The sequence below is a fragment of the Accipiter gentilis genome, chromosome Z (genome assembly GCF_929443795.1).
Source record: "Accipiter gentilis chromosome Z, bAccGen1.1, whole genome shotgun sequence".
Classification (NCBI taxonomy): Eukaryota; Metazoa; Chordata; class Aves; order Accipitriformes; family Accipitridae; genus Astur; species Astur gentilis.
The window spans coordinates 85,047,297-85,070,024 of record NC_064919.1 but is presented as its reverse complement, the minus strand read 5'-3'; the positions used below and the strand labels follow the sequence as shown (position 1 = coordinate 85,070,024).

The 22,728-nt window shown below is 41.9% G+C and overlaps 1 protein-coding gene across 3 annotated transcripts in view; it reads left to right on the top strand.

Annotated features, from left to right (window-relative positions):
- Positions 1-22,728, top strand: part of LOXHD1 (lipoxygenase homology PLAT domains 1) — a 140,927-nt gene that overhangs the window by 77,069 nt on the left and 41,130 nt on the right. For 2 of the 3 annotated variants that reach the window (XM_049796003.1, XM_049796001.1), the window contains 8 exons: positions 488-652; positions 3,763-3,944; positions 6,838-6,954; positions 11,142-11,304; positions 13,660-13,814; positions 14,665-14,874; positions 16,278-16,401; positions 21,029-21,237. In XM_049796003.1, the coding sequence (XP_049651960.1) occupies positions 488-652; positions 3,763-3,944; positions 6,838-6,954; positions 11,142-11,304; positions 13,660-13,814; positions 14,665-14,874; positions 16,278-16,401; positions 21,029-21,237 (1,325 nt within the window). The remainder of the gene's footprint in view (positions 1-487; positions 653-3,762; positions 3,945-6,837; positions 6,955-11,141; positions 11,305-13,659; positions 13,815-14,664; positions 14,875-16,277; positions 16,402-21,028; positions 21,238-22,728) is intronic. The other variant, XM_049795999.1, reaches the window with a different exon arrangement.

The following is a 22,728-nucleotide window of genomic DNA, read 5'->3' as shown; positions in this document are numbered from 1 at the left end:
GAGAGATTTCTCATACATCACCAAACCTCATATTTTTTCTTGTCACACATGGGACCTACAGACTCATCTCATTTCTTTATCAATATTTTTATTGTTTTGATCATCAATCTTGGCTGCTTTTTAGATGTGGCTGTGTCTCTACTACAAACACGGGAAGCAGTGGAAGGACACGTGGATTCCTTCCCTATGGGGCACCAAGGGACATGTGTGTTGATAACTCCTCTGTCTTATTACAAAGGCAAATTAATCCAAGTGATGGAGTAATTAGCACTTCCATGTGCACATCTTTAAGCTGATGCATATAGAAATGTAAAGCACATTAGCTCAAACCTGGACAATCGCTTACAATGAACTTCATGGTATCTATTCTATTTTTCCATTGGCAAAAGAGGATGATTTATTTCTCAGAGATCTGAAATGCAATGATTCATTTGCTGTTGTCTGTAAAGGCTTTGTGGGTTATTCACTGTTATCTCTCCACCCACAGGTAATTCAACTGGCTGGTTTCTGGAATGGGTGGAGATTGATGCCCCGTCACTGGGACAGTGCCTCAAGTTCCCTTGTGGCCGTTGGCTGGATAAATCGGAGGATGATGGAGCCATTGAGAGAATTATCTTCCCTGCAGAACTGCAGACAACAGAGTATATCCCATGTGAGCAGAATGCCACTTCCCCAGGATACACCCATCATTACAGAAGATAAAATCTCACTAGCTCATGCAGTTTTACAGGCTTGGCCTCTCCCTTGAATTGGCTTTTAAAAATTTATAAATACGTCACATGCCAACTATTCTAATTACTATCGGAAGGTTCCTCTGGGTGCTCTAGACTAACTTCTCCTGTATTTGCCAAATCATAGAGACACTAGAAGCCATGTGGCTGTGTATGATTGTCTTTCCGCTCCCTCTTGCCCTGTCATCTCCAAGTCCTCAGCCCATTCCCTCAGTTTCCTTCTTCATAAGTAGTTGTGAGAATAACCACACAGAAGACTAACAGCTGCTTTGGCTCCTTCTTTTTTACTGTCAACACTGTGGTTCGTGTTGAAGGTCTCCTTCACACCGGCTGGCCGACACTCCGATGTCCAGATCCTCGTATCCTGCAGTCTATAAGCTAAAATCATCTTTCTCCTCTGAGGATCTGCCAACGTCATCTCCTTGTGCCTCCTGCACCAAGCTATTTCTTATTTCTCATGTCTTACTTTCTTTACCTAAAATGTCTGGAGCCGTAGAATGGATACTCTTTGCTCCCTTCCTCACTTTTGTCCGTCAACTGGAAGACATAATAGTCTTTGTGTCTGAAAAAATAAATCGGTAGACAGATACAGTGAATATGTTCATAGCAGTGAATATAACCCAGAGACCTTGTACGTGCTTCTCATCAGGTTTTTCCATGTTGTCCCAGTTGATATATATATTTTGATGCAGATGTTGACTATATAATTTATTAATGTCCTTGTATATTACAATGATGTAAGGGTTTCTGGCATACCATGCCTTTGAGTACATAGTTCGTGTAAACCTGATTTTTATCAGCAATCCACATTCAGCCTTTGAAAATAGTCAGGCCTCTCTAGCAAAAAAGTTGCACCAGGCTCAGTATCAGCTTAGGCTGTTCCACCATTTAAACCGTTCCCACTGTGCTATTTACTGCATTCTGGTTTCCTAACTATTAACCTGGGGGTTTCGGTTTGCCAGAGGTAACTAAAACGGTTTGATTTGTTTTATGATGACTCGTGCCAGAATTTTTTCACACCGAACAAATGATGAAAACATGTCACCGGCGGTCCAATTAAATTCATCCCTGTGGGGATACAACTGTAAAAGTGCCATGTAAATGAAATGGGTGTCTGACAGCTGAAAGTTCTGCCGCTAGTGACCTTGTTACGGTGCCGCTTTGCTGATTCAGTTCTAAGCTGACGTTAATATTCAAGCAACAAGAGCAAGCGCCACGGACTTCGGCAGAGAACATCATTTTTAATTCATAATGTGTAGCATGTGATTTTTGGTCTACAGGATTTCCCCCCCCCCCCCCACCCCCCTTACATACTGGAGAAACTGTTCCAGTTTAATTGCAGCACAGCAGAGCAGATTTCATTGGGTTGGGCAGAAAGAATATTAAGTACCTCCAGGCTGACTCTCTGTAGAAGAAAACTCCTTAATTTCTGTTCTCCCAAGAGCTGTTTTTAGAGAGCCTGGGTTTTTAATGAATGATTAGTCTCTGATACGCATAATCAGAGTTACTCCAACAGTAACAGATATGGTGCCAGAAACCTCTCTACCCTAACAGAGATGCTGAATCTGAAATACATCACAAAGTGCTGCCGTGTAAATAGCAAAGCTGACTGGAGTCACTGCAGCATAGGAGGATGCGGATGAGAAGCAGCTGAGAAGATTGTAGTCAGGGATGGGAAAGGGTGGAAGCTGGGTGGGTGGTCTACGGGACAGGGATGGTCAGGATCCCGGTGACAGCACTGGGTGTCGAAGGCTGTGCTTATGGGTAGCGACCTGGGCTACAGGGATTGTGTCTATTTGTGGCAGGAGAAGTCCCTGCAGTTAACCGGTGGTGGCCAAGCCTTACCTGGTATTTTCCACCTGTAGATTTCAGAAAGGATTTAAAGGAAATAGGGATAGAATTCTGTTTGCCAGATGGCACACCTGAATTTACATGTCCTCATGGCAGTGGGATGTCTGAATTCCGGTTATCATCCATAAACGGTTGGTCATCCACAAAGGGTGGATTTGGAGAATGATTTGGCTAACCCCAGGGAAGATGCTTGCATTTGCTTGTCTCACTCTTTCTTCAAACTGCATTGACTTTAGTGATTACATCTGGAGATGTACAGACCTATTGGATGTGCAGACATCTGAACATAGGTTTCTTACTCTGTGAGCTACACACCGTCCCACCTTGGAAACTGAGGATATTCAGCAAATCTGTGGCAGAGCCAAGAACAGACCCCCAGTCTTATTCCTGGGTCAGTCTTATTCCTGAGCAAGTCCGAGTCACGCTCCAGCAGGACTTGGCACTGAGAAGCTGTGAAGATAGAAGAGAACAAAAAGAGGCATCAGATTTTTGGGGTCATGGGACATTCTGGAGAAACCAAGGGAACAGAATAAGGAAGTATTTAGGGACTTGATCCTTACTGTTCTGCATTAACCATTGACCTGGTAGTAATTTAGCCTGTTTGCCTTGGTGCTGCAGAGAAGGTGGTACCAAGAGAAAACCAGATCAGAGTGGACAGCGGAGGGTTTTATTTGTTTTCCTTATGATTGATTTTTGTCACTTGTTTAGTAACAAAAATAATAATAGATTTTTTTTATCAATAAGGCTATCTTGAGTATCTGTATACTCCCTCCAGTTAGCTTAACTTCATCCATCTGCCTAGTTGCTCAAAAATTTGTGAATTCATGTTTTGCTTTAAGACTTGAGCTGTTGAAGTAAATCCTGTGTCAATAGCTTTAGATGTCAGGTATAAATATACTGTATGCTTTCTGATCATGTGATTAATCCCAAAATCTCAGTAAATGAACATGCATCAAGGTCAGTTGGCCTTATAGGGTTAAAGCAAATCCCTCTGGATTCTTATAGTACTGACCAGCTTGATAGCTAAATGACCACAAGTGCGTGATTCCTACTCTGTTCTCTTTAACTGAGGAGTGATCCAATCCAGATTTTGTTTCATTAAAATTTTCTCGGGAGCATTGGTATGCCGCTTACTAACTTCTGTTGGTTTGTTTTAATTTTCTGCCATTTCCTAAATCAGTTGTTCCTTACGAGATCACAGTCTACACCAGCGATATCTTTGGAGCTGGCACGGATGCGGATGTCTTCATTGTTCTCTATGGAAGCGATGGGATCTGCACTCAGCAGAAATCCTTGTGCCTCAACAAGAGAGAGCAAAGGATGTATTTCGAAAGGAACTCAGTGAATCAATTCATTGTGGAGGTAAGATCAAAGATGCTCACTTTCATCTTAGGTTGCCCTAAGGGGATTAAGAAGAGAAAATGGAGTGAAGTGAGAACTTTTCCTCCTTTAGGGAAAGGTAGTCAGCTCTTTTACTCAAAGAATGTGGGATCAAAACTCTATTCCTCAACAGAATTACTGTGTACTGGATCAAATCTTTTCTCACTGACCTCCAGTTAGTAGCAACTCAAAACTGTCAACATGCCGTGTCCCTGCGGCCTAATGCCATATTAAGCCTTGTAAAGGCTGGTGTAATTTTATCATGGAGCTGAGATGCACCAATACATGGATATGGAGGCTGATCCTTCCAGGTAAAGTTGAGAGCCACTTTGGAAGGTCCTTACATCTTCCATTTCCTAGACCTTACTTGCGAAAGAGAGGGTACCAGTGTCCATGCATGCCGGATCTAATATGTGTACCTTTCCTTATCACTCTTATTTGCTTGCATATTTGCTTTCTCTTACAGTTTCCAATATTTTGGAAGGTAAGAGGAACCAAATGCTTGCAGTACCGCTGAAACTAGTTGCCTTGTGTTTAAGGTCTCTGCAGCATTTCATGTTCCTATTTCAGCAGATCGTGTTGTAGGGGCTGGTCCATGGTGGTCACTACTTATTTGGGGTGGATGGTTCATTCATTTATTCTAAATCTATGGCAACCTAAGCATTGTGGTGTCTTTCTCTGTATCCTCGGACAGAAAGACCATTACTTTGCTGCAGACGCCATGATTTTTGAATATTCAAGGCTAATTTTTTGAAAGATCTTATCAAGTATTTCCTGAAATGCTTGCACAACTGTATGCAAATATTAAACCAGTGCACATCAGAGAGTGAGCTCATTTACTTCTACAGTATTCAGCAATTCTTATTCATAATATATTCTTATTGCTGAGAATTGGTGAGAGGCAAAAATACAGGCAGCCCTTCTCTGGCCTATCCTTTTGGTACTGTTTCATGCCCTTACCTTCCCTCCCTGGCTGTAACACCAACGCTGACTTCATAGAGGACCTTACAACCTCTCTGTGTTTTGAGTTTGGTTTGTTTTTGTAATTGAAGGGAAATCTTACACTAAACTTTTTAACAACTTAAAATGCTTCCAGCCCACATTGTTGTTATATGGCATGAATCCTAAAATAAATCTCTAGTGTGATTCCTTAAAAACAAAGAATAAGACTTATTTTGGTGGAGTTTCCACAGTTTTTCATAATAGAGTTGCATTAATCCACAGGTATAAATCTTAAACTGGGTGTTATTGTTATTTCTTTATTCCATAAGATTTATTTTAGGTTTGGTAGAATCTGAAACATCAGTACTTTTTTCTTAGGTGAAGAAAGTGAAAATGCAGTTTGTTCTCCAGATTTATAACATCACATTAACCTGTCCCCAAACTTCATTCTCTCCTCACCAGTTCCTCTTGCTGCAGGAGATGGGGATGAAGCAAAATATATTCTTCTTTCACTTACTTGTGTAGAGCCATAATTTGGACTTCAACAGACCTTAAAAACAATTCGGGGATCTCAGGAAACACAAACTGAGAATTGCCCCTTTGTTTTGGTGTTTTTAACTGCCTCTACCGTTTTGTATTTTGCAAAAGAGATAAAAAAAGATTAAAGACTGGTCTCAGCTATGCTCCCAAGTGATGATTTGCTGAGATGCCTGCAGCAGGGCAAAGTCTGCGTCCTCTTTAACGCGGATCTTCACTGGTCAAGCATCACTTTATTGCTATGTATTGATTAAAAGCCTCACTGAAAGATGAGTATTTGGACAGGACAAAAGAGGAGAAAATAATTTTCCCCTAGTGCATACTTGTGTGCATGCATGAGTTTTAGAAATGAGTTTTGGATCATTTAATTATTTTGCAATGATGCTTATGCTGTCTAAAGTCAGGGCAGGGCTGGTGAAGTCAAACCCAGTTTGTTCGGAGTGTGAACCCCTTGAGTAGTGCAGTCAGTCTTACTGAGCTGAGGAGTCTTCTAAAATTATTGACATCTTTGCTTCAGTATGGGGCAATTCTGTCAGCTGGGAAGAGAAGAAGGGAGTAGTCTCCAGTGGTGCGAATTGAGATGTTCAGTTTTCTCATGTTTTCAAGAAAAAAAAGACTCCATGTCCCTATGGACAGAAAGACAGCTCAGTAGTGTGCTTCTCCTACATGCAAAGGAGGTTTGCAGCCAGCCTTGGTTTTTTTTTTTAAAAGGCCAACTATACAAAAGCTTGCACTGAAATAACCAAAAGCTATTACTTAGGAGCAAATATAATTTTTCCTGTTCAAGCCTTTGGAAGGGAGGTGACTTAAAAGTGATGAACTGGTTACAAATTACTCTAGTAATAAGGTGAGACATAAAAAACCAGTAGCTACTGCATGAGAGCAATTCTGTTGACTTGCTCAGAATGGCATTAGGGTTCTGTGGCAGGAGAGAGATAATATAAAATGTGAGGCTGTTAATATTGTACTTTGACCTCCAAGCTATTCTTCCAGTGTTATAAGAGTGCACGTAAGTGTTTAAAAAGGAAAGGGATATAAAAAGAACAACTGAAGATGCAGCACCATTGCAATTTCTAAAAAATTACCTTCATTCCCTCTCATACAGAGAAGCTGAAATGCAGGACTGCTGCTGTGCAACCAAACCTATCTATCTCATACCGTGGGTAATTTGTGTAGAGCAAGATTCCCTCCAGTTTTGGGACAGAAATTCAGGGCAACCCTTTAGCTAAAATGGAAGTTAGGGCATAACTGGCATCAACACTAATATTTGCTCCCCCGGGACTTCATAGAGACTGGAAAAATAGGAAATAAGCTAAAGAAGTAGTGCCTCAAAAGGCACCTGTGGTTCAAGGCATAATCTTTCTCTTTTTTTTTTTCTTTCTTTTTTTTTCTGTAGCTGGAGGATGTTGGTGACATTATTGAAAAGATTCGCATAGGACACAAGGGTGGAGGACTGAACTCTGGATGGCATTTGGACCGTGTAACGATTCGTAGACTCTTACCAAACGGAAAGGTAGGCTGCAAATCCCAGAATGCTGCCATATGTTTCCATTAGCATCCACTTCCATTTCCCAAAGTGCATCTTCTGTATACAAAGCGTGATTAACAGTGAAAAATGACTCTCTAAAGAGCAATGCGCACTAATGAACTTGCTAGAGTTTGGAGATCTGGGGACAAGAAACGTGTATTACCATGTTTTATTCTTCAAATGTTGATTATAAGACTGCAATCATTGCTTTTTTTAAAAAAAAAATGCTGTTCTCATTGTACCTTTTGACTAGAATAGAGTTATTTCCTCCCGGCAGCGGATGGGAGCAAAGACGCGATGTTGCTCCTCGACCTTTTGGAGACGTTTGCTACTCTTTATCTTTTGTGTGAAAGAGTGATCTGTCTGCTGGGTTTGGAGGCAACGTTATCATAACTTGCTTGCTGGACTGAGAGGGAAGATTCCCGAGTTTGTACCCATTGCTGTACAAATACAGCTAATAAATTACAGGGCTGAGCACTGCACCACTGGCTGAACATTCCCCAGGGCCCAAGGCTAACTTAGATAATGGTGGGTTTGGGTGACATGAGAGGCCAAAGCTTCCTATTTTCATGTGTAGTTTTGTTTTGAACAATCACAGGGAAGGACGTGGGTGCACCATTTTAAAATAAAAAGTATTGTGGCTAAACATGGACAAGAAATAATTTCATCCCTTAATTCTGGAAAAATAAATGCAGGGAGCCAGTACAATTAAGACAAGGAAAATGTCTGTCAGTGCAAGTCCCTGAATCACTCATATAAAAAATGTCAAATTAGGTCCTAGGACTTCTGGTTGCTCACGTTAACAGGATTAAGGCAGTGCATCCGTATCAGTCATCTTGGTCTTGTCCACATAAGAAACTGTGCTTCGGCCCTGCTTTCAGATGCTGGCTGTAGGAACAGGAATAAATCTGGCTGTAGGGAAGTTCAGGAGAAAATCACCACTTCAGGACCAGTTCAGAATTAGAGCAGTAGCTGTGTTTGGGAACACCTGGGCTCTCTCCTCTGTCTTGTCCTTTCTCCCCTTATTCCGAAGGGAGGTCAGCTTTCATCTCCACCTCAATGCTCAGGTCTGCCCCTTCCTGAAGTGACTTCTAATATCAAGTGTTGGTGTAAACATGACCTCCTCAGTCATGGTGAACCTACTTGATTCCTCCTTCAAAATTTCCAGGATACGTTTCAGTCTCTTTGCCTCACGATCAACTCAAAGGTCTGCCTTGAGCCTTCCTCATCATGCTCAAGCCTGTAACCTCCCGTACAAGCTTCTTCACAAGCCAATACCCTTTGATTGTTTCTCACGATCACCTTTTTTGCCAGACTGTTATTATCAGACCCTCTGTCTGTGTATTGACTAACCTTTGCCTTGTACAGCTTCATTAGCCTAATGAACGTTGGTTTTGGAGATACCGTTACTGGTCATAGGGTAGGGAAGATGAAGAGTGGGATGCACAAAGGTATGGAATCGAAGGGAAAAGAGATTCCTGGGCTGCCCTTTTCTACACCTACCATTAACTGAGCACTTTGGGAAGCTTCCGAGAGCTCCGTGTTGGGTGCTCTTCCATTAGCCCGGAAAGGGTCTCGGGGCTGCAGGGCTCTGCAGTCGTTAGAGCAGCTTTGAAGGACAGACGGTGAGAAAGCTGGGAAGGTGGAGGAAGGGAAGAAGACCATGAACAACTTAAAAACTGAGAGATTCACAATTCTGCTGATCTTTTGATTATGGCATGGGAAAAAAGAAGAAAGCAGAGCACTGCGTGATGCCGCTGATCAGCCGCAGGATATTATGACCTGCCACAGGATAGCAATATGCTGCTGCCAATGCTTCTAAAAGCTATGCTACCTGATTAGACTGCTAAGATGTGTCTAGATGTAGCTGTAATGCTGCAAAAGAAAAATGAGGTCAGTAACTTTTCAGATTAAATTGAAAGCACTTGGGTAGGAAACTAAGATTGTTGCATGCCAATAAAGCTCTGTCTTGGCATGCCAATTATATCTGATAATTCTATTTCATTTGTTACAACTTGGAGAAGGGCAAAGCACTGACTTTTAGCACACTATCATACCCTGCTTCTAGCTTAGGGCCAGACTCAGACTCTAATGAAACAAATTCTGTTTGGAGCTGCAAGAGGATTTTACCGTGGGTAACATAAAACAGTGCACTTTATGTCACTTAAATATTAATGCAATCACTAACAAGGAAACTCCAATAAAAACTGTGGCAATGACATGGTGATTAACAATAATGATACAATTAACTCTTGCAGTAACTGCACATTATGCCCCACTGTGCAGGCACTCAAGTCCCTTGATATCCTATTACCAAATAAACAGTGTTCATATCAACGGCACGTACAGCCAACATTATGGATGTTTAAGAGCAGTTAAAAGCTTCAGCAAGAGACATGACTGAAGTGGGATCTCTACCAGGAGGAGAGAATTTCAGCACTGAAGCATCGTTCTGGAAAGCCCTCTCTTCACAGACTGTAGGTGGGGAGATAAGTACTGTTCATTGGCTCAGCATACAGTGAGATAATACAGGTTATGTGGTCAGACAGCCGTGCAGAAATGAGGAGGCAGAAGTAGTGGTGTGGCCGGTCATTAGGTGCTGTATTTTGCTTGTACAGCACAAATAACACTCGAAAGTAAAATATTTGAGAACATCTAAAGTGCTGCCTGTTTTGTTTGACACCGTTCTGTACAAGTCATGCTTCAAAACTCCCTTATGGAGTTAAACGTTGCAAGTCTGGGATTAAACAGCAGCACTGCAGGGAGCAGCAGAGAGAAGAAGAAATGGTGTTTTATTGACCGCAGAAGATTTGGGCTATGTGGGTTCAAAGGCTGAGTCTGCTGCAGACTCAAGGCTCAAGTCACACAAGCCCCTTGGAGAAAGGTTCAGCTCAAGCAGATCAACTGGTCTGGGATTTGTTCGTGGTGGTACGATGACCTGTTCGTTCCAGGTGAGCAGTGACTGGGGTGCACCTCTAATCTCAGGTGCACAACCTATTCCTCCCCAGGGACCGCGTCAGGGAGGGCAGGATCTGGCAGCTCAAAGCTGCTCAGTGCAGTAGTACACAGTGATAACAACATTCAGGATTGCTACAGTGAGAGCTATTCCCTTCTTTTACTATATATTAATATTTTAGGTTTTAAATAGTAAACATAGTGAAGAAAGGACCCTGTATTGGTTTGATAAATAATTACATGAGATATAATAATTTAGTTGGACACTATTCATACTTATGTTATATGTGAAAGTGATGGCACACAGTACTAGAAAGGGCAGAAAGTCCCTGGGCTACTCAGGAGAGAAATTATGAAGTTGTCAGTAAGGAAAGGGCCTTTTTTTTTTTTTTTTTTTTTTCTTCCTTTATTTAGTTACTGTGAGATTAAAACTAACTTTTTTTTCTGTTCAGACTTGTGGGCTCTGCAACTTGCATGACGGCTCATGCCCCTTTCTTTATGGAGACATAGCCTGGGGTGCCCAGCACACAGAAAACTGCCTGCATCTTACCATCTCGGAGGCCTTATGGGAGTCTGTTCTTAATGAGTAGTCTGGGATTGATTTTGTTTACCAAGTGGAAAACACATGTTCTATTGTTTTTGTTTGTTTGATGAAAGAAATCGTATTTGTTTCCACCAAAGTGAAGTCAAACCAAAAGATCAAAAATTAAATTGCTATTTTTCTCCTCTTAATGCACGTATGGGAATTGCCTGGAAACCAGCTTCAGTCACAGAATTATAGGACAAAATCTTGAAGTATTGACTCAGAATAAACCCCCTACTGACTTCAAAGAGAATGCTCCCTGAGTAAGGATTGAAGAGGGATTGCAGAGTCTCAGTAAAACACAGCTTCAGCAGGAATGGTGCGGTCCCGGTTAGGAATTTGCACGATCGAAAACTGGGAAGGGCAGAGATCTACTGGATCATACAGACAGTCTTACACAGCCATTAGAAATCCTGTTCTCTGCTACACATTCAGTGCTTCTTCTCAGAGTCCTCAGATGTCCTCTTTCTGGAGGAAATCTATTTCTATATACTGTTTCAGGTCTGCATCTACGTACACATGCATACATACATGAGTCGAAAATCCTTGCCTGCATGTCAGAGTATTTTCAAAGGGGAAATGCTAACGTGTTCACATTATTTTGAAGAGATTATCTCTGTCATGTTTACTTCAGGGCTCAGAAACTGTCACGTTTCCATGTGAAAGATGGCTTGCAAAATCTGAAGATGACGGCGAGATTGTCAGAGAACTGGTACCATCTGATATTTTTACGGAAAAACTCATGAAGGATGGGACACTCAAGCAGATAGAAGAAGAAGTTGAAGACCCATTAGAAGGTAATACAATCCTAGGAGTAGGTAGGGACCTGTTCATCTGATTTTTTGGAACAAAACTTGTGGATGATTCTGCAAACGTCCTTACTTGTTTGCCCAACTTCACCTGTCCTGTGCACTCTGCTCCTTCCTTTCCTACCCTACCAGTCTGATTCATACTCTTCTTTCCTCCCAAAGTTGTTTTTCCTATGGCTTTTCAGGTACATATGGATGCCCTCTAAAAATTTGGCTCTAGGCAGCCACCCTCACCTCATTAAAGTGCTTCTGGGGAGGAGAATAAAGTGTTCACATTCAGTGTTTGGTCCTCCTGGTAGGTGAAGGAACTGAACAAGAACTGAAGTTTCATCCGAAACTCATTGCCTCTCTGTACGCCCAGCTGTTCATAACTCTTTTTTTCTAGAACCTCCTTTTCCCACCCCTTTTCCCTCTGCCCTTGAGAGAAGTCATGAACCTTCCTACACCCTGAGCAGAGCAAATTGAATTCAGCTGCCACCTTCATTCTCAGTTCTTGCATCTGGCAACAAGATGATTCAAGAGAGAAAAATCATTCCTCTCCCTGTTTCTTTTCTCTCAGAGTCTGATTTGCATTTACATTTACCATTGTCAGGGTGGAATTTATATGGATTGTAAGTGTTTTCCATTGCCAAGCGAAGAGGTGCCTTGCTGTCAGGAAGGCTGGAGCCTTTGCACTGTGCCTTTAGAAGAGACAGGTGTACTTTTTCCCCTGTTAGGAAGTACGTGATAGCCCATGGGAGATTTTTTTCCTGCAGAGGGAAAGGCAGTTTTAATATCAATTAGCAAGTGGCATGACTGCTAGATGCCTGCATGGCATTTTCTTTAACTTACTCACTTCTGTTGCTTTACCTTGCATTAGTTACCATGTGTTAACTAACCTAGGTGACTCATTTTTTTCCTTCTAAAGGCAAAGCCTTAAAATAAGTTTTACAGTCTATGGAATAGGGTTTTTTTTTTTATAACTGAAGGTTTCTTTTGGCTGGGAGCTAGGGCTAAGTTTGGGAACTTCTGCTTTAGATATAAAATACCTGGGACTGGAATTACATCTTCTGCATCTCTATGAGTCCGCATACATCTTGAGCACTGACGCAGTGTAAATGACAGCAATGGCAAATCAGCTTATGCTATTCAGAGCATCATCTTTTATATAGTAGACTGCATTTCAGTCCTGAAGGTCTCCAAAACTGGCAAGCAAAAAACAAAGAGGGATGAATTGACCAATTATTAGGCTGTATGCATTGCTTCCTTCATTGCTAATGTAGCAGTTGTCTTGCAAATATGAAGCTGTAATTGTGTAGGACGTAATGTGAAGAGGCAAACCAGAAAACCTGGCATTGCACCTAACCTGATGAATGTCCATGATCCATTTCTTAGAGAAACTGATGGAAATCTTTCATGGACTATGAAGCAAAAGGAGCCCTGTTTTACAGGGAAAGCTAGGTACAGAAGAAAAAGACAAAATAGATTTCTCTATTTTCTGTTAATGTACAAAGAAGAATCCTAACTAAGACTTTGTGCCTCTTCCTCACTTGCATTGCCCTGGGATTTGCAAGGAGGCATTCTCCAGGGCTCGTATGCCATAGGGGTAATCAGAGACTTGTACAGTCCCTAATTGTTTTCCTGGAGAGGATGCTTTCGATAAGTGTTTGTTTTCCCTGTGTAATTGGGAAAAAAGCAGCAAAATAAAAATAGGAGTATTTAACAGGGTTAGTAAAGCACATTACTAAAGATTTGATGAGGTTTTATTGGATCATCATTGAGCAAGCTAAAGAGAAAGGGTACTTAAACAATACAGCTCCAACACTTCCTTAATTAAATACGGTCTCAGCAAAAGGACCCAGAAACCTGTTCTCTTTCTGTTTGGGGAATTTATAGAGATACATGCCATTAACTCTGGTAGTAATTGCACATCTGAATCCCTGGAGTTTGTTTATGGAAGATGGAGTATTAAGAATTCACAACACTGAATCACTTGTTCTCAGACGTATGTCCCTTGAGCCTCAGTATGAAAAGGTGCTGAGTTCCTTCACCTCTATCAACATCGTATCCAGTAATAACCATAATGATTCTTTGCACTTTTAACTGCTCAATATGTGATCAAAGCAACGCACAGGCATTGATTAGGTGGAAAAAAGGAAAGTCAGCAAATTTCAGCCCAGTGATTCCCCAACCTTTGGATCATTACCAGAAGCCTGGAAGGATACAGCATATGGGATTTTAAACCTCCAAGAACTGAGTGATGAGCAGAAAGTTTGGGGACCATTTTCTTAGGTAAATTCAGTATCTAACATAGGCTTTGATAATTCACCTGGCCAGAAATCACACCTCTGTTTCTTTCTGCAGTTCACACGTACAAGATAAGTGTGTTCACTGGAGATATCTATGGTGCTGGGACAGACGCTAATGTTTTCCTAAATATCTACGGAGATCTGGGGGACACAGGAGAGAGAAAACTCAGCAAATCTGAAACAAACTTCAACAAGTTTGAAAGAGGACAGGTACAAATGTAATGGGTTAATAATACTTTCCATTTCACAGTCTTTAACCTAAAAAGTTCATGGCTGTCTTTATAGCCTGAGTTTTCCTATGAGGGATGAAATGATTGATTCCATTTACCGTGTTCATTACCTCTTAAAATGCTTTGTATGGATTTTGTCAGCTGGGTATTACAACTGACAGGCACTGCAGCAAATGGGTAGATGTTTCTGCAGAGTCACTGGTAGGCAAATTATGAGCTCGGTCCATATAAACTGGCTTGAATTGTTAGCTGCAGATTTGAGAGCGCACAAAACCTGAGGTCTCTCATTCTTACGGCCTCTGTGCAACTGATTTGCATGTACATAGTATATATTGTAATTCACTGCAGAGCATGAGAAATTGATGGGACCTAAACTGCATCTGTGTTTGACAAAATAACTCCAAAAAGGGTGCTCTGTGGCCAGTCCATGAGTCATATTCATGGCCTCGTATGGAGATACTCAGGTATAATGATGGCAAAGATTGTCTTATCTGGATTGCCCATACAAATCTAACTGGATTAGAAAGGGAGTATACATAGTTTTAAAAATCAGGATGTAAAATTCCAGGAATTCAATATTCTAATTGAAAAAGTGACATTTTGTGCAGCTTCCCCTCATAGCAGAAGCAGATTTCAAAACGCTTCCCCGCAGAACAGTTTTAGCGTGCAGGTATGCCTCTACAGACTGCTGCAAAGCTTTTAACCAAACACCATCATGTGAGACGGAATTTAAACACATATTGTGCTCTGTAGTCTCCGTTTGCTTTTGTCTGGTAGATGATCTGTTGAGAGCTCGTTAACAGAAGCAACTGCTATTGGACACCCTGCAGGAGGATACGTTTACTATACAGGCTGTGGACCTTGGCATTTTGTACAAGATCAAGATTCGTCACGACAATAGCATGTTCAGTCCTGACTGGTTCCTGGAAAAAGTAGAGATCCTGGATGAGACCACAGAGGAGTCGTTCGTTTTCCTGTGTGAGCGCTGGCTCTCTAAAAAGAAAGAGGACAAAAAGATAGAGCGTACGCTTTATGAACAGGTACGGTTACAGCTCAAAGCTGTGATCCCAACCCATTGCTACTAATAAATATAAAATCATTGTCTATCTGGTTGAAGTCCAAGACAGATCATTAGGGACTTATGGTTTTTGACCTGTCCAAAATGAATTTGTGATTTTCAGACAAGTGCTGAAAGTATGGCCACTCTCAGCCCAGTATCACTACCTCTGTAATTTGCAATTTCAACAGGATAATCTAGGACTCTAAGTGAAAATCTTCAGCTGAGAGTCAAAGTACCTTGCTGATGCACAGTAGAGTATATTTCCCTGCTGCTCTCCTTGCTGTGCCCACAAAGTAGATTAGTTATGGGTCCCAATATTCAAAGTCCTCAAGCCAAAATATTAGGTCCTTTGACTTCAGCCTCATTGGACTGAATGGGTTTATCTTTTCAGCAACTTCTTCCACCAATGCCAAACATAAAAAAATCTAGTTTCTTTGCTACCACTCAAAGCACCAAATGGTTTTTAGTGAAATGTCCTTTCTACTTGCACATTCTCTGTTGCTTTATCAGGCTAATATAGCTAATTGGAATTCGAGGTACATACACTAATTAAAATTAGGAAACAAGATTAATAGACCTCTATTGCTTCTATACAGTGAGGCACAATAAAGCAGCTGATTATAAGTCCATTGTATTTAAGGAGTCCACTTTGCAAAATACAGTGACCTTTTAATTGACAGTTACCACTAAAATTATCATCAATGAAATTGGGCCAGGCTCATCCTGAGTACAACAGAATGGATGTTAGAAGAGTTACACCACGGATGAGTATTGCCATATGCTCCCTCATAAAATTGCAGCAGACAATGCTATGAATTCTTGTGGTCACACTTACCCTGTTGCTCATATTAATTCATAATGAGGAAAAGCTAATCACTTTTTTTTTTTTTAAATTACGTGACTGTGTCACAAGAGCCTCACATTTATAGGACAACAACACTGAACGCATCTGCAATAACTCCTCAGATACAATAGATGTTTCATATCACAGTACTCTCCCTCTTACGGTCTTTGACCTGTACCAGGTCAATTAGTCTGAGACCATGGTAAGTAAATCTGGCACTGTCCCATCCATCAGAATTGTCTGTGGCTCTTGCTCACACGGGTAGCAGAGAAAAGTCACAACACACCATTAAAGTCCATTAGGTCCATTATATTTTCTTCTATTGTAACATGCATCCAAAATAGCCTGTCAAGGTTACCAATGAAGTAAATGAATGACCTGCAGTAAATTACAAGTCACATTTATTTGAGCTACACTGAGCAAAACGCTACCTGGGAAACTACAGGGATTTATTCTCACGTTCTTGGAGGCACATGGGAACAACTGTCAACACTTGAGTACTCAACCTCATTACCCTCCCATACGTACCTTCCAACTAGAGCTATGACGGTGAGCGAAACAGCCTGGATGACTCGTCTGTCAGCCTGTCGAGTCAGGACAGCAATGCGAACGTGAAGGAGACGAAAAAATCCAGCTTGGTCAAGGCGGCAGAAAAAGGATCATGTGAGCGAGCACCGTGTTTGATTGCATGCATGCATGTGTTCTTGGCTTTCAGTGCTTGAGAGGTTGCGTTCGTCCTGATGAAGAACAGGGAGAGGCAGAACAGCAAATTGCTTCTCTGCAACCACTTCGGGAAAGGTTGGATCAGTGCTTGAGTTTCTATGTTTGCTGCTTTTCCTATAGCTCACCTACCCCAACAGTGGGATAAGCCATGAAGTTCACAGTGACTTCAGTGCTTCCAACACTCTTCTTTCTCTCCTGTGGAAATCTGTGATGCTGTAGTTTGTCAGAATTAACTTCTCCATTGCCAGCAGACACAGGTTCTCCGAACAGCGTGGTGCTTTGGACAATGTGGCAATATCATTAGGTAGGTGGTTATTCAAGGTTTTCAGTTGTGGTGAGGTAAAAGGCACAGGGGACCTCTATGGGCAACTACAATCCCAAGTTGTGGCCCTTTTAGATGCCTAAAGTTAGATGAGTGCCTCCACACCACCAGATGTGGAAAAGGAGCTAGTCAACAACATCCATAGGGCCACCTCAGAAGGAAACCCACTGACCTGAAGAATCATATTCCCTTTTCCTTCTCCTCCACCAACAACTTCATTGCAGACAGCGCTTCAGAGGTGAGGAGACGTGACACTGCCCTCTGAACAGCAGGGTCTGATAGAGTTAAGGGAAGAATTTATGCAAGTTTTGTATAATTTTGTCTGACGTGTCCTTCAAAGGATCCAAAGCTCTTTGCAGTGAGAGGGACGATAGTCAGACATGCTAACGCCAAAAGAACCTCCCTTGGATTATCAGAGGCTCTTTTCCACACGATTCCTTAAAGTAGCTCTTGTTGCTGATAGCAGCTGCCTTTTTCCTCCTATATCTCTTTGACCTACTCAGGATGATGTTTCATGTAGCATATTAGATCTGAGTTACCAAAGAAGGCTTTGAATTTCCTGAGACCTTATTTGCCATGCTTAAGCCATCTCCCCTTTTCAGGATCAGGCTCGTAGTGCCTCATCACCAAGGATGTTTGTTTAATATGAATCTAAACGTGATTCATTTTAGAACCCTTCAGGTTTTTTGCATTACAACAGGTAGCTGCATCACAGCAGCTGTTGGGTTGGGAGGGGAGTGGGATATGGGGAGCTGAGCAAAAGCACAGATAAGTCTCTTGGCTCCCGGAAAACAAGCTTCGACTAGGAACGCTCAGGCAAGGTTTTTTCCTACAAGATGGATTGTCTTATAATTGGGCAGGAGGGTCTGCAAGCACTGTCACTGAAAGACAAGGAGTTCATGAACTGAGGACTGAGGTTCTTGCTCAAATAACCGATGGAAACAGATAGCTCTAGTGTAGATTTTCATCTTTAGGCTCTGGTTCCTGAGACAAAGCAAAGCTGGATATAAAAGAAAAAACTCTTTCTAGACTGCAAATTATAAAAAGTGCAGGACTGTCTGCAAAGGACAGCTTTCATGCAGGGAAGCTAATCTTGCTCGGCTGCTGCCAATAAGAAGTGGGAAAGTTGTGCAGGTTTTGTTTCTGTCCTGGCTGTGAAGGAAGCCTGGAAGATCACTGTCCATCAGCTGAAGTTAACTTTTGCAGAAAACTTCCCCAGTCCATTGATATTTCCTTGCAAATTCATTACCACACAAGCTTTTTTCTCTGTATTTATATACCTTTTGATTAACCACCTCTGTGTTCCAGGACAATGATTTATCATCTAAATTGCACCTACAGTTTGTTGTCAACCTACACGGGGTCTTTTAGCTTTAGATTAAGATTTTAGAGGTATGATTAAGACACTGTGTTCTAACAACTGGGCAGCAGCTGAGTCACAGTTGCTGTCTGTATATGTGCTCTTAGTCCACAGCAAGTGCAAAATAATTAAACTTATCTTAAACTTCCGCGGTAAGCCAAGTGTAAAATGATGTAATTTGGCTTAGGAGTTTCAGGTAGCTTTTACTGACATGGTTCAACGGAACTCACACAAATGGTTACTGCAGCTCAGCTGATGCCCAGTAGCTTGTTGGGATGTGATACCTGGGTTGCATGTCCCACGCCTTTAAGTTGTGAAGCAGACTCAATGCTGCACATTGCTTAACCTGGTCTGCAACCCATGTGTCTTGGGGCAACCCTTCTTTTGTAATCCCGCATTGTGTTCAAACGAAAAATAAGCGATTCCCATGTTCCGTCTGATATTACTTCTGTGGTGAGACAATGGATAACATCTGCCACGTTGGCATTCCATGTAGTTTCACAAATAATGGATAAAACATCAGCATCTCCCATGAGAACCCCTTTCCAGCAGAGCTAGGATAGTTCCCATCATCCCCATTGTGCCAGGGTGGTCTTTCTTCTCCGAGCCCTGGAGCTTGTCATCACCGCTATCTCTGTGGCAGTGACATGGCCTCATTAAGAAAACTGCATCTCGAAGGAATGTCAGATAAGATGGACTGTGTGAGCCAGACAGCCACCTCCTGAGCTGGATAAAAAGTCAGCTGTTAATTAGTTGATTAGGGGAAGCGGAATTAGGAGTTGCCTGGGAAAGGGAATGACAATTTGGGCAGCCCAGTTTGGACTCTCTCACGCTCAAGACGGTGAATACCTTTGAGGGGCAGGAGGTGACGTGAGGATGGAGCCCAGTGAAAGGTCCTGTTGATTGGGAACCTGTTTGCATCCGAACTGGGAACCCTGCCCCATGCTGGAAAGAAGTGCTAGAGATGGTGTGGTCTCCATCCCTAACGAAACTCAGCCCCGTGGGAGGGGGACATGCGCCCTCAAACAGCCTGAACTCTGCGCAGGGACTCAAGGAAGCGGGGAGCAAAGAGAGATGGGCTGGAGAACCTCTGGTGTCCTGCTGTGCCCAGGTTTTGCGTTCTCCCAGGCTTGAAGAAGTAGAACTGTGGAGTCCCAGAGAAAGAGGGAGACAGTGGAGAAGGGAGATAAACAACTTAAAGGATCGCTTTTCTGGTTTTTAAGGGAAAGAGCAGCAAACTGTTTCCTGGTGTCTGGTAGCAAGCTACTCTATGTCTCCGTATCCATTATTTAAAGTGGGAAATTATAACAATTTCTCATAGTTCTCATTTTTTATATATGTGTTTCATTCAAGTACTTTAGCTTGAGGGTGCAACTTCAGTTGGAAATGATGGTAGTTCTGTGAACTTAGTCTGTCACAGGAGAACACGGTAAAAACTGTATATAAGAAAATTTTGTCCCTACTCAAAATGTACTTTATTTAAAAGAGTAGTCTGGAGCTGTTCTAAACATGACCCCTCAACATATTCTCATAAAATCTGTCTTGCCTACAGCTAGACCCTTTCTCCTGTTAATACCAGCAGCTCCAATGGTTATTTTGTGAAGAATGCATTACACATCATTATGCTGATGTGCACGCTGAAATGTAAATGATACCATAAAGGGGAGAATAAGTCTTGCCTAATCACCAGTTCATTTTGTGTTGGTACACGAAATCCTCAAACTGAGGCTGAATGAATCTCTTTGGGTTCTGCTCTGTCCAGAGGTAAGAACAGATTTGGTCGGCATGAATTCCTGATATTGCACACATATTCTGAGCTTGATCTGAGTTTCTAGTACAAGCCCCACCCCAAAAATGTTGTTAGTCATCATAAAGCAAAACTAGACGTCAACCCCAGATGATCTGAAAGCCAACCAAGTTTTTTTGTCAAGGTTTATAAACCTTTTTTTTTTAAATTGAAATAGTGATGATGAAGCCAGGCTGAGTTTCGAGTCTGTGACAAAGCAAGTTTCAGAGCTCCGAGTCTTGTCAGAATGGCTTGAACAGCCCTGCACAAATGTTCTGAGAAATCAAACCAGTATTCACTGTCTAATTCTGCACCGCCCGCTTGGCTTATCCAAATGAGCTTTTGGAAAGCACTTGAAAAACAGTCTGGCACTTCGTCTCTTTTAACAGCTGAACACAAATTTCTGAAAACCACAGAAAAACCTGCTAAGTCCCAAGCCTTGGCCTTGAAAGTTTTTCTCCTAATCAATATTACTATGCAATGTATAAAATTATGGAGCGACCCACCTTTAAGACAAGGATTATTCATAGGTGGCCTGGATTTGCAAAGGGATGCTGAAACCCTGAGCTGCCCCATAGATCACAGCAATCCTTGAATGAAGCACAAAGGAGAACATTTGCAGTTGTACTGGGACGTGCAGTCAGTGATAGTTTACCTTGGAGTCAGCACAGATTTATTTGCCTTTATTGAACAGTGAGCATAAGATCACTTTGGTCTAATAGCCTATTTAAGATTTAGGCGCTCAGCCTCATCTTCAGGAAGGCCTCTCGGTGTAAATAAGGATTCAACCCCTTTGCTGTTCTGTCATCTCTTAGGGAAAAATTTGGACTTATAACCTCCTTGCAGCCAGTAGGGTTGTCTGGGGAGATTAACCCTTGCAGAATTCTGTCCCAAGTGCGTATAGGGAAGCGGTCTCCCAAGCACATTTGTAGCCCAATGCAGCGTGGTGTTATCTCTTCTCCAAATGAGCTCAGTGGGATGTGAATCTATTTACGGTGCAAAACTGCTCCCCCTGATGGGATGAGTCCCTGGTTTTCTGAAGTCTCATGTAAATGCGTATGCGTGTGGGTTTCCTGATGATTAAACCTGTCTGTTGCAGTGATCCCGTACCACATCACCGTCACGACGGGCACAGAATATGACTCCAGCACCGACAGCCGAGTATTCATCATCATCATGGGTCCTCAGAAAGTGCAGACGGAGAGGCTGTGGCTGGATCTCCCAGAAGGAAAAGACGAGTTTGCAGATGGTTCTGTAGAGAAATTCTCTGTATGGGGCCTAGATGTCGGAGAGATCAAAAAAGTGGAGGTACTTTGTGAATGCAGTGCAAGTACTGGAGGCACATGAAATACGTGGCCAAAGAAAGCACATATTCCTGTTTTTCTTAGCAGTGAAGGAAAGACACCTGGGTCTAAAAGGAATGTAAACAGGGATGTGCTAATGAGATTTCACATGTGGCTGAACCTCAAAATAAGTACACTTTATATTTTGCGTAAAGATACCAAAATCCTTGGGAGGCAGAAGATAATTTTGAATTATAAGGAAGTTGTAACATGTCCCAGTTTTGTCCCATCTCTGGCGCTGTTTTGTCTTAGTCAAATCCTGTTATTGACAGATGCAGTGAAGGTTCCCAGGATGCAGTCCTCCATCAGTCTTTTTCCTAGTTGATTTTTATGCTGCTTCCAGTTGGGTTTCATAAATTGTGCCTGCAGTGAGAAACATATCTTGTATAATTTTCTAGCTAAACATGAAAATTGTTTTCACAGCTTGGAGGACCCAGGCTTAGAGAAGAAAATTAATCATCGTTCATAAGTAACGTGCACAAATAGATTTCAGTACAGGAGCCATTTTTTTCTGCTATGGCTCAGGGAGACAGAATTTGCATAGACTTTCCATCACTGAGCTTAAACTTCACATGAATCTTCCGGAGCGTTTGTGTACATCATTCTTATTTCATATGGCAGTTCCATCTCCTGAAAGCCTGCTCCAGCCCCTCAAGTGCTGAAACCCACAGCATGTGAGGACTCCAAGAGCCTATTTAATTTTATTTTTACCTCATGCCCTGTGTTGCAGTAAACCTACCTGTTGATGCACATGCTAGTGTATTTGGAGGAAGATGAGTGAAAAAAAAAAAAAAAAAAATCCTAACTAATTAAAAAAACTTTGCAGTTGTATGTCCTCTTGTAGCAGCTGATAGACTGAAGCACTCCCGTTAGCTTTCATTCAAGCAATGGATTCTTACACCTTGAGAAGTCTCCATACTAGATTTGACTTTATTATCAAGCCATTTTCTTAATGCATTCCAAGTGCCCGGTTATTATGAGTATTAGTGGCACTTTTTATCTAGCCATCTCTAGGTCAAACTTTGAAAGTGAAGCAAGTACATAAATCCTTCTCTTCCAGACTGTGCACATGGAAATAGCCATGGGCTGGGACAGAGAGGGAGGAAAAAACCTCCATACCACCTCAGTGTCGGGGAGACAGAAATAGCAAGCTGAAGAAATGAATAGGATGCTGGATAAGACACAGCGAGTAGGGTGAGGAAAGGACAGAGAATAGGAGAAAATAGGATGAGACACTTGGAAATAGAAGCAAGGAAAAGAAATAATTTGGAAAGGATTACAAATGGGAAAGATGAGAAAAAGTTGCAAATGAAATGCAGGGAGTTAGAAGAAGAAATAACATATAGTTTTCAAGCTGCGTGACGTTCTTCTGCACCCTTTCACCCCTATCCTCAGTGATCTCACCAGTCTACTGCTTCACCTCTTGCTCATTTTTCCCTTTTAGTTTGTAACCCCC